At 48.6% G+C, this 12,570-nt stretch overlaps 1 protein-coding gene across 4 annotated transcripts in view; it reads right to left on the bottom strand.

The window, feature by feature from the left end:
* GLIS3 (GLIS family zinc finger 3) overlaps positions 1–12,570 on the bottom strand; it is a 451,944-nt gene that overhangs the window by 42,868 nt on the left and 396,506 nt on the right. For all 4 annotated transcript variants that reach the window (XM_060610168.3, XM_060610173.3, XM_060610169.3 and 1 more), the window contains one exon: positions 6,405–6,552. In XM_060610168.3, coding sequence (XP_060466151.2) covers positions 6,405–6,552 — 148 coding nt within the window. The remainder of the gene's footprint in view (positions 1–6,404; positions 6,553–12,570) is intronic.

The following is a 12,570-nucleotide window of genomic DNA, read 5'->3' as shown; positions in this document are numbered from 1 at the left end:
GCCTTGCTGGTTTAGGCTTTACAAAGGACAGCCTTTGTCTCTTGGGGACCAGACAAACTGGTTGTGTATTGTCATTTTTTCTTCTGTTGGGCATAGAATATGTTCTGAACTCTCGCTGGGTGGGTAACAGGATAGGGAGGCCTTGGGAATGTATGCCAGAGTCACCAGGGTACCCATCCTGGGCAAATACACAAATCCCTGTCCTCAAGAGAAAGCCTAGTGTCCCGAGTGCCCTTTAAGAGGGTCCTCCCCCATTCACACACGAAGCTCCGCCCATTGCTGGCACTGTCTCCTCTTAGCTTTTGGGCATACCCATGGCCAGGTCCGACGGGCTTTCCGATTTCAGGCAGATGTTCCTTCTTCTACTTCTATTTTTGGGTCATTCCCGTGTATCTTCACAGCCTCTCCTGGCACAGCTTCACAATAGCCTAAGTGATGCTTGCCTGTTGATCTGGTCGTCTTTTGTGAAGGCTGGACACTCTGATGGGTGCCCTCATGGCTCATTCGGTTGAGCATCCGACTTCAGCTCAGGTCATGATCTCATGATTCATGAGTTCGAGCCCCCGTCGGGCTCTGTGCTGACAGCTCGGAGCCTGGAGCCTATTTCAGATTCTGTCTTCCTCTCTCTCTGCTCCTTCCCTGCTCATGCTCTCTCTCACTCTCAAAAATGAATGTTAAAAAGAATAAAAAAAAGACCGGACACTTTGAGAGGGCAGGGTTCTGTCACTCGTGTCGACCACTGTGTCCTCAGTGTTTAGCATTATCGTCTGGTACCCAAAGGGCAGCCGAGTAAGTGACTCAAAAAATGAACGTACCCCAATGCTGGGATAGATTTTGATAAACTTGAATGTTTCATATGATGCTTCTGAGTTTAGCCATTATTGCACATATACTAGGAGATTAACAAGAGAGAGGAAAGATTACGCGGGGTACGTGTGTGTGCACACGCATGTGTGTGTGAGGTTGAAAAAAAAATCCTGAGTGGGTGAAGATATCAATGTTCCTGCTTGTTTAGAAAATCCCAGGGAAGAAAGGACAGCAAAGCTAACAGACCTAGTTTTGAGCTGTTCAGACGCTACAGATGGAGACAGGAATGGAGGGTGAGTAGCAGGCTTCTCGTAGTGAAGATCACAGAAAAGCAACGTAAGAAACCCCCACAGTGGATGACAGCAGGGGGGGTCCTAGCAATGTGTGCGTGCGCATGCGTGTGAGCATACGCATGAGAGCAATTGTGTGTTGTAGCAAAGTATGCGGGTTGCACGAGATGGCTGGAACCGGAAGAACTGGTCCACCACTGTCCAGACCAACGAATCAGGGGGGACCATTCTTTTCTAGGAGCCTCCCACCTGGACAACGGGAGCCGGCAATGTCCTTCTGTTTCCTAGGCATTCCCCCATGGGTCCTTCTCCCCTGTCAAACCCTCCTTAGCACCTAGCACGGTAGAGCACCGGGCACGCGGTGTGGAGGCTGTAAGGAAATTTTACATTCCTGCCCTCAGAGAACGAGTAATCCACTTAGCAAGGCAACATCTGGGAAATGACAAATAAATAAAACAGATGATAATAACCAAGAGATGTAACAGGGAAACTTGTCTCTGCGAGCTGTAAGAAGCAAGGGGGCTTTCTGGGTTGAGAACTAACCCAAGCTCCAGGTTGGGTGATGTTCACTCAAGACTAGGACAATAATGGAAGGTCCTTATTGTCTTCTTAGGTAGAAAAGATCCTGAAACAAGATGTAGAAACAAACGAACTAAGACAGTGAGCAGGCTGCTTTGACAGGAGCAGAACTGTACAGAATTGCAAAGAAGATACACAGAAAACAGTTGCTGTCCTTAACCCCTTAGCATCCAGAAAAGCTACAACAGGTTTCCCATGCTGGCTTAGAAAATGGTATCAGTGAAGACCAGCCCTGGTTACTCAAAGGCATGGAAAGACTGTACATATACATACCTAGAACTGGAGGAATGTCACATCTGATACGAATAAAAAACAGTATGGCTTCCCAATACTTGACATGGACTCAAGAAACCAATATTCCTTTTTTTTTTTTTGGTTAAGGTATTTTGACTACCTCCTCAAAAACAACTGTCCCTAACATTCCCTGCTGTGGATTCCTGTACGAGATTGTGTACTCCCAGAGGAGGCCACATCATTTCTCTATTTTCGGTCTTCCCTGGCTCAGAGACGGGGCTCATCGGAGTCGCTCCATGCGGTCGATCCACGGGTCTCCTTAAGCTCTGTCACTTGCGCTACAGAGCACGCCATGTCTGGGCACTTCTGCCGAATGGAGAGAGGCAGCTGTGTTGGACAAGATGAGCGACACAGATCAAGCTGACTTTTCTTGGGACTGTGAAGATTTCTCCGTCTGAGGAAGCAATTTGCATCGATATGTTTGCTTCCTCTGCTCTAACAGACATACTATGAAACAGTATGAATAGACCTTTCCAAAGACACGGGGTTCCTCTTATGGGAAGCCACGGTCATTAAGTACCACTGGCTCGCTCAACGTGACATAGTCAAACACCCCTTCCCTTAATAATGTTTAAATCAACATTCGGTGACGTAGTGTGGTACCGCTTAAATCACTGAAACGATGTATCATCCAGATACTGTTTCGAAATAAAAATGGATACTCGTCAAATTGAGAGAACTTGCGTTTATTTTATTTTACGACGGTAAGGATCAAAGAAGCTGATGCTAACTGGATAGACGCGGTGGACTGTTCCTGACTTCTGACAGTGACTCAGCTCATTTTATTAACAAGTTAAAGCTAAGTAAATGATGAATCAATGCCCGCGAAGCAGGAAAGAATGCCAGTTTCCCACTAAAAATCGCAAAGTGTGATAAACCTATTTCCGTTAAGAAAACTGCTGGAGTTTTTACTGGGGGATTTCCCAGGCAAACAGAGGCAAAGATACATAAACCAGAAGCGGAAGGTAAGCACATTTCCTCTTCGTGTTTTTATGCTGCACACTAATGCAAACACAGGGCATAATTCAGGGCTATTTCACATTATCCTCCTCTCCAAAACCCGATCGGAAGAGATAACCTTTCATACACTTGCCCAGTCCAGTTGGGTTGGCAAAGGAATGGGCACACATCTGGTGGGAAGGACACAGCAGCATGGCAAAGCCACAGATGTCAGAAGGCTTCATCGCTCAGCCATATAAAGGACCGTCGTGTCCTTCTCCTTCCTCCCCCTCCTCCCTCGCACGCTGGTCTACCTCGACAACTACTGTCGTTACTTAACAACACCCTCTGGCTTCTAAACCTCAATCTCAGAGATGCCAAGGTTGCCTGTCTTCACACCATGTCACATGACACTGTCACATGCTGTGGTCCATCTCATCTTAACTCCCCATGGAGCGCAGACAAAGGCTCGAAAGAGTGAAGGGACACCGCATTCCCTAACAGGTGGTCCTGATGAGGAAGGTGCCTGTAGAGGAGGAAAAGAGCAGGCAAGTCTCAAGTCTGGAACATTCAGCAAAATAGATGTGCTGAGCTCTTCAGAAATTGCTAATGTCATGATGGACAATGATGATGATGATGATGGTAACTTTCTAAAAGGTGAGGAACTTCATTAGATTCAAGAGGACAAAAAAAATATGAGAATTGTGATCTTACTAAATCCTGGATCAGAAAAAAAAAAAAAAAAAAAAAAAAAAAAAAACCGAAAGGAAAGAAAAAAAAACAACTCCAGCTAGAAAGAATGTTATTTACACAATCGAGGAAATTTCATATTGACTGCATGTTAGATAATGCTTTATTGATGTTAACTTTCCGGAGTGTGATAATTACATTGTGATTATGCAGGAGAAATGTCCTTCTTAGGAGAGCTTTCCCGAAGTAATTAGGGTTAAAGCTCAATGATATTCACAACAATCTCTCAGAGGGTTTCTGAAACAACAGGCAAGCAAACAAACAAAGGATCTCTGGAAGCAAAAAGAGAAAGAGATAAGACAGAAAGACAGAAACAGAAGATGGCAAAATATTCACAGTGGGTAAATATGGATGCAGGGCGTATGGGTGCTCAGCCGTACTATTCTGGCAGTTTTTTATACGTTACCAACTTTCAAAGGAGGGAACTGAAAAAAATTAAAATTATGCAACAAGATAAAATATTAAAAACAAACAAAGCCAAGCGGCAGGAGCACCTACGGAACACGTTCCAACAGCCTTCGTTGGAGCTGGGCTTTCCAACATCAGGTGTTTGGGTGGTTGTTGTTAACTCCAATAATGGCAAAGATATTTTTCTACATATACTCTTTTTAGGCTGTGTACAAGAAGAAGATACACAGATTGCTTTTCTCTTGTATTCCTGTAAAGAGTCATCATGAGTATTCATAAGAAGATGGGACAAAGGAGACGAGGTCCCGAGAGATGGGCTTCTCAGCTGTGCTACCTTGTGGAGTTAAGATTCTCAACCAGGCAGGAGGAAATGAGATGATGAGAAGCCCATGGCTTACATCATTTAAAACCCAACTGGAAGGGCGCCTGGTAGCTTTGGTTGGTTAAGTGTCCGACTCTTGGTTTCAGCTCACATCACGATCTCGTGGTAGTGGGATCAAGTCCCGTGTTGGGCTCAGTACTGAGTATGCAGCCTGCTTGGGATTCTCTCTTTCTCCCTTTGTTCCTCCCCTGCTCATGCGCGTGCTCTCTCTCTCTCTCTCCTTTTCTATTATCATTCTTTCTCTCCCACTCTCCCTTCTCCTGAACACCCCTTTTGCTGCTGTTAATGACACACTTTTCCACCTATGCCTAGAGGTGTAACTCGCAAATGAATCCAGCCCTACCTCTTTACTCCATATAGACATAAGTAATTAGCGATTCTGCCTCTTAAATAATAGCCCTTGGATAAATTCTCCATCCTAACCACTTCACCTTAGTTCAAGTTCTCATCTTACTCACAAGAACTCCTGCAACAGCCTCTTTCTTGTTTTCCCCATCCCCTGTCCCTGCACCCAGCCTCAATTACTCTGCCATCTGAGTCCCTTCTCTACAATGACAATCTGATGTGTCTCTCCCCTCAGAGACAGGCTAGAGGGATTCTTCACTTCCAGTAAGAGGTAAATAATCCCTTACCATAAAATGTAAAGCTCCACACGAGCCAACCTACTCTTAACTGACTTCATCAGTCCCGTCCACTGTGGATGATGGCACCTGAGCATATGGGTACCTCCTTCCACGAGTGTCCTTGCCCCTCTCGCGTCTCGTACGTGTTCCTCTGGCTGCCTTGGATGTTGTTCCCCATTTATCCATCTGGGAAGTGTGACTCTTCCTTCCATGCCTAGATCACTCTTTCTTTCCCTCTCTACCTGAGGCAGAATTAGGGACACCCTCCTCTTCTGGCTCCTAAGGCATTTCTATTACATCACTGATCCAAAGAGCATTTATTACCATACTTGGATTATATGTCTGTCCTCGTCACTAAATCCTAAGGGCGGCATCATGTTTTAATAATCTTGGCACCTCCAGCACCCGGAACGATGTCCGACATGTAGTATTCCACAGAAGTTTATGAAATAGAGATGTATCGTTAAGTGAAGAGTAGGGATATATAAAAAAATATACGGTTTATTAAACTTTAAAACACACATCTAAAAACTCATAGACGAGGCCAACACCAACGAAACCGCAGATCGCTGGTGAAATTCCAGACTTCCAAGATTGAAAACCTTTGCTCCTGCTGCCTATTCAACCCATTATTAGTCCCCCAAATGCCTATGACCGCAGCACCGGGGTCCCCACAAGAACTTTTTTTTACTGTGGATGTCTGGGAGTAACCCCTACATAGGTCAATTCGAGCCTGCTGACACTTGGAGAGGAAAACAAGAGGAACCGTGTGCTGTCCATGCCACTGGCGGGTTCGGAGGTCCACAGACAGACCGAAATATCAAGATTTTAAAAACTGTCCCCAAAACTCTTTATGAGGATGCATCAACGCAGAATCTTTGGTAAAAAGCCCTTTTCTGGTCGCCCGCATAAAATCCTGTGCCCTTTAACCCTATACTCTCAAAGCTGTCACCCATCTACGGGCTCAAGGCACCGTTTTGCACCTGGAAGGCTTTCCAGCCTGTGGGGACACTGCCTTAAAGAGGAGCCCCCAAAACAGACTGAGGACAGTGTGAGAGACGGAAATTCGGATGCGTTTTCCCAGCGTCGGACACTTCAGTGCCTTCTCATTTTTTCCCCCACGGAAAAGAAGACAGGTAATGAAGACAGGTAAAGAACCAAGCTATTTGGTCCACGTGCTTTTTGCACGTGTACTCTTGACACGTCCCCTCTGGAGGACTCAACCCACCACCGACGGATGATCAACAAAATTCAGCAACTGTCACGGCGCTTCTCCGCGCGGCGGACTTCAGCGGCGACACCTACTACTAGAAGAGAGCCGGCTGGCCTTACCTGTCGGCTCCCGCGTCCACGGCCGCGAGCGGGGGTAGCTGGGGGGCGGGGTGGTGGGGGCTCCCCTGCACGCTGTGTCCCGGAGAAGGGTGACCGACAGTGTGCGGGGCTCCGCTTCGGCTCGAGTGACTGCTGGAGAAGACGGAGGCTGCAATCAAGGAGAACAAGCATCAGACGGCGCGTGTTTGACCCCGAAGGCTGACCGCGAGTGTGTTTTAGGGGCCCGCTCTCCTCTCGGTGGCGTTAAGGGGACAGTTCCTGGCTCACTGGATCTACACGGCTTCTGTTTTCATGGTGGAACAGGCTCCCCGGCGGGTGGGCCCTTCCTGCTGCCCCGGGGAGCGCGTGAGCAACTCCCCTGAAGTTCACGGTTCGTCTCCTGAGCGGTGCCCTGCCCTCCCGCCAGCTCCCAGTGCGGGCACCATAAAGTCGGTCGATCCTGTAATGTCTGCATCTGCAACAAGGTCGCTGTACAAGCACTTTTCAGTCACAGGGGACGACAGGGGACAGAACGCTTGGTGTGCTGACCCACAAGGGGCAGGACACAGGCCGTCTGCCTCTTCTCAAGGCTGCCGCGAGCCTCTGTGGGTCAGCCTGGCTCTCTCTTGTGTCCCTGCTGAATCAGGGGTAATAGAATATCTTGTCCTGGTCGTAGCCCCCGGGCAGGATCTGCTACCCTCTTAACCCCAGAGACTGACTGACCCCGGGCATTTCCCTGATGGTGTGGCGGATGGACACACTTGGTCCCCACCAGTGATGAGCCCATGCCCGGCACCACAAAACACGAAAAGGGGCCTCAGACACAGCTCTGGCTTTCCCCCCCACTGTTGCCCTATTACGACACAGAGACTGAGTTGCGGCCTCATTCATAGGGGCAGCCTAGCCTCTGAGAAGTGTACATGACCTCAAACTTACATACGTGCCCGTTTAGATCAGCTAATTGGTACAATGTCACAAAAGAGACGGGGCTTGTCACTTTCAGAGTCTATCGCTATCAGAGAGGCTCTCAGTGTCTGGGACCTACGCAGCAGACATCTCATTATGCTGCAATCAAACCAGCATCATTACTCTGACTCTCTTCAACTTCCTTCTCTATACAAAGCGATGCTGAGCTTTCTACCCATCTCTGCTCTTTGTGAACTTACTCCACTGATGTCAAAGAATAAATGGATCTAAAAAAAAAATAATAAAAGAAATCAGGTTCAGGATTAAGAAGCAGCAGCCACATAATCAAAGAGATTTGAGGGTTTAAAAGTTCAGGGAGCGATACTTTTAGACCAGTACCACTTTTCTCCAACCTCTTCAGGTTAGAATTAATACCCCAGATGACCCCGCCCCCCAAAGCTTAACCCAATGGAACGAGAGTTCAAGCACTTAAAGGAACATGTGAAGAAGCAGAATTACCATCTTCCTGCTCAAAAGCTACTGACAAGGGTGTGATCTGATGGGAAGGGTTTATTTCTGGAAAGTCAGCACTGTGTCAGGTTAACTCTTGTCCTCAGAAAACTGCTGCCTCCACAGCCCCCCAAGTTTGAAGAGGTGGTGAGACTAGAAAGTGCTTAGTAGCTCGAAAAGGCACTCACGGTGCGTCAGCCTCCAGAAAAGTTGCACGTTTGCAAACTCGCTAGAGTCACCTTATGAATCACTACTCTCATTTGTGCTCAGCTCACTCGGGCAACCACAATTCTGCTTGTATTCCAAATAATAATTTTACCCAGGGGAGAAGGCTGTTTGGAGTGACTGTGGCAACGGTTTCAATGCTGGTGTTTGTCAGCACGGAGCTTGGTGTTTTATATACCATTCCAAAAACTAATGGAATAATAAGAGGTCACAGAGACACTGTGGAAACACAGCTAATTTTTTTCCTGCCTTAGCGTAGAAACATGAGCTCTCCTATTTATTCTGCTGGAGTTGCTGAACGCGCCCACCGCTTACGATCCCCTGGAGGTGTTCCTGTATGTATGTGTTCCTCACAAGGGGAGCAGGGCCCCTGCTGCTTCCAACCCCATGGACAACAGGGTCTCTTGGTGCACACCCTCGATGCTCTACTCTACGGCAAACAGAAAAATGTGGTGCTTCCCGGAGGTCTACGTCAGCCGAATCAGCTACATTTTTGCATCAGCTGCAATCAAAGAGGTTGGGAAACTCAGTATGGTTTGCAGCCTGCCACACACCAAAAGTTAGGTCCGGTTAGGGCCTCTCCTTCAACTAATAGCCAGGACCAACCATCTCGCCATTCCTCCATCCATCCGTCTATCCACCCATCCATCCTCCAACCATTATTTTTTCCTACGTGCCTACTACATGCTAGCCATTCTACTATATGTGGGTCCCTAACCCTGAGGAGGCTGCAGTTAAGTGAGGGGAAGAGGTCTCTATACATCAGTGCTACCCAAATGCTGAGGGCCGCTAGGAGAGATCATCAAGTGGTGTGCAAAGCGCTTTAACGCGCTGTCTTCCCTTTGGTCCCATGATGTGCCCTGTGCTCTGGCCAAATCAGACAACTGGCCCGGCCTCAAATATACCACAGCAACTTGTGCCACTGTGCTTTTGACTATAATATCCTCTACCTATTTTAATACTTTTGCTCTGAATGCAGTTACCTATGCTCCTCTGATTCCTCTCTCCACGGCCAATCGTTCCACAGGTACGTATGGAGTATGTATGTGTGGCCGCACTGAGCCAGGTCCTGGGACAGACTAGGGAACAAGGTGGCCTTGAGGCCGGCTATCTCCAACAGTACCATTCATGCTTGTTTGACTAAACAGATACGAATACAGACTCAATGTCAATGGAGTCCTTCTTGGGCTCAAGGAGGACAGGAACAGAAAGAAACATGTACCGGCCCAATCCTGTTGATCCCTGGTCATAGACTGCTCTCGGGTGTGGCTTCTCTCGTATCTCCAAGTAGGCACGTATTCCAGAGTGGCTAAAGCTCTCCCAGATACCCAAGAGCAGGGCATCCGAGAAGCCTGTGGGCAGAAGGCCAGAGACACAGGGTACAGTTGAGGGGAGGTGCTTCTAAGTTCTAGCTGGTGCAAATGGTTTCCACAGCAGCGTCTGCCGGCAGGAATAAGTGGTGGAGAGGCTATGTGGTGGGCCGTGAGAGGTCCACGAGACAGGGCAGAAGACTCAGAAACCTGCCCTCCTGCTGTGCGGAGGCTGTGTTGACCGGCCGGCAGTCAAACACATATCGATAGCCCTTTCTTCCGCTGCTAACCCTGGTGAATGGCACTGACACAGGCAGCGACCCTTTGGCTGGGGACCCCATGAGAATAACAAAGAGGGGTGCTTTAGGGTTCGATTTGAAGTCTGAACTTATAAAGTATACAGAACAGTATCTTATGTTGGTTGTAAGAAATCCCCTGTGAGCAAACCAAAGCCTGTGACTTGTCTCCATTGCCTAACAGATGGGATGAGAAGTACGGGACAATATCTCTCCCGGTGAGGTAGGGAACCTAGTAGAAGCTTCTAGTCCAGTGTCTACACAGAGCCCTTTGTGTGTAGTCCCGGGCAAGACTGCTGCTTGTGGATGCTTCCCGTGACCACCGTAATGACCACAGACTTAGAGGAAGTACAAACAACATGGCTTACCAACATTCACCCAGCCCCATGTCATGCACCCTTCTGATACAATGGACAAAACTCTGGAATGAGATAACTGTGACTTTGGTAGGAATGCCCTTGGCCTCTACCAGAGATCCACATTTCTCAGTAATCGCCACTGTGGCACAGGTAGTATCTCTCCTACTTATACTGACTTCTAGGAATTTCCAGCTCTGTCGGTCATATGTCCAGGCTTTTATATTAGCATAGTCTAAGAACTTCCTTCCTTCCTTCCTTCCTTCCTTCCTTCCTTCCTTCCTTCCTTCCTTTCCTCCTTCCTTCTTCCTTTCTTCCTCCCTCCTTCGTTCATTCCTCCCTCCCTCCTTCATTCATTCCTCCCTCCCTTCCTCCTGCCTTCCTTCCTCTTTCCCTCCCTTCCTTCCTCTCTCCCTCCCTCCCTTCCTTCCTCCCTCCCTCCCTTCCTTCCCAATTTTCCAGCCCCTACTCCACCCAAGGCAGGTGCTGGTCTCTCTTAATGTTTGAAGCTGAATATCTGCTGACTTCACACATAATGCCCAACACGACACATGTTTTGCCAAGTGACTTTTTAACCTCCAGAAGAAAATCTCCAGGTGAGAGTGCAATAGTAAGGTTGTTTACAAAAGGAAACGTTTCCTTCCATACACACTCAAAATGATTTTTCGAACTCAGCCAATGGGGCGTACAACTATCGATCAGAGTGTAAGGAAGGGAAGTGATCCCTCTAGAATCTAGAGCAATATTAACAAAATCGTTGTGATCCAATCAGCTGGTGCACGCAGGCTGCCCACGGGGGTGGCCTTCATTGCCCCGTGTCACCACGGGGGTTAGTGCTGCTTTCAAGGCTGGAAGAGAGCTTTTAGGGGACTCTCCAGACACGCTGGTGACTGACAGCCGGAACAGGTGATTAGGCACGGCGGAGGAACATATTGGAAATTCTTATTGCTTTTGTGATTCTTAAGAGATGGTGGAGTCCCCGAGGAAATAAAAGCCCGGTGTTGAGATGAAGTCTGTGAGCTCTGCCCTCAGAGGAGGACCCAGGAGCTAGCCTCCCTGCTCCTCTGGGCTTTCTCTCTGGAGCAGAGCTTACTGAAGTCTCCCCACCTGTCTCCTGTAGAGGGGGGCGCAGGTAAGTAACTCAGTTGGGCTTTAGCGCACTAACAGAGCAGCACGGGTTGACACGTGTGGTCCCCAGATGCGATCTCACCAGCTACTGGGAGCAGGGCATTCTAGGCTAGAGCCTCTAACTAGCTCAGGTTAATCTGGGTTCATCAACAGCCCTCTCTCCATCCACATGAAAACAATTAATCTGTATCTCTATGGTACGGACAGGGCACCCTCGGGGATACGTTGGCTGTCATGTGCGAATGGAGGCAGGCAAGGAGTGTTCCCGAAATGAGGCCAACTTATCTCAGGCCCTCTTCCCAATGCCACAGAAGGCTACCATGGGCCTTGCTTGGTGACTGTGTTTCATCATTTTAGAGGGCAGGGAGGAAGACCTCCCTTGTCGGGCTGAGGTGTATTGAAAATAGCCGACTGGAGGGCATAGTCCTGTTCGAAGCCGTGTGGGCGGTCAGAGCGGTCAGAGCCCTACTCTTCAAGCTTCACCTTACAAACCATTCATCCAGGGTCGAATGTCGATTCAGATTCACCAGGTCTTGGATGCAGGGAGGGCTGAGGTTCTGAACCTCGACCAAACTCCCAGAGTGCCTGCTGAGGCTGATCTGGGGAGTGCACTTGGGAGTATTAGGTGCCAGACCACATCTCAGCTGCATTTCGTCGTCCCGCTGCCCTACACCTCAGAGCCAAGTTAACATTTACTGAGTACTTTGCAAACCCCTCCCTGGTTTACTGATGAGGAACTTGAGGCCTTACTGGGTTCCTGACTAGGGTACCCGGTCTAGGTCACGGGGCTGAATTCAAACCTAGGAACACAGATCTCAGATCACATGCCTAGGAGTGTTGATCCTGTCTCAGAACTCCCGCGCACTCCATTTGCAAAGACTGGAGTCACTAGGCGTTCTTCCCTCCCACGCACAATGCACCCGGCCGGCTTCAGCCACCAAAATGCTGGTTACAACGCAAGAGGGATCCTCCCTCTTCTGCTTCCGCCCATGCTGAGAGCACCAGAGTGACCTCAGCACGGCCGAGAGAAATTTTCCAGCTCTGAAAATTAACGGAGGTGACAAGTTAAGTAAATTATTTGGTTTGGAAAACAAACAGCTGGTAGGAAATGTGCTTTTTCCCAAATAAAGATTTCAGATGCCTGTCAGGGGTGTATTGATCTACTGGTGGGAACGAAGGCGGGCAGGAAGGGGTTATTCGTCAGCAATGAGATACATGCACCTGTTCCCACAAGTGGCCACAGTGTGGTAGGCTGAGAGGCCACCACCTCCATCAGTCTCGCACAAAAGCGGATTTGCCGTGCAGATCCGTTGAGTCTGAGCTCTTGAGGTAAATGTGCATTTGGAGTCATTTGCAATTGCTTAAAAAGCCACTGCGTTGTTCTCTGCAGCGGGCCTACTCTCGTAGGAAAGGGGGAACCGGTGTCACCCACAGGCTGTGAACTCGCTTACAGTGA

The sequence above is a fragment of the Panthera onca genome, chromosome D4, assembly GCF_046562875.1.
Source record: "Panthera onca isolate mPanOnc1 chromosome D4, mPanOnc1 haplotype 2, whole genome shotgun sequence".
Taxonomy (NCBI): Eukaryota; Metazoa; Chordata; class Mammalia; order Carnivora; family Felidae; genus Panthera; species Panthera onca.
This window is presented reverse-complemented; position numbering and strand designations above follow the sequence as displayed.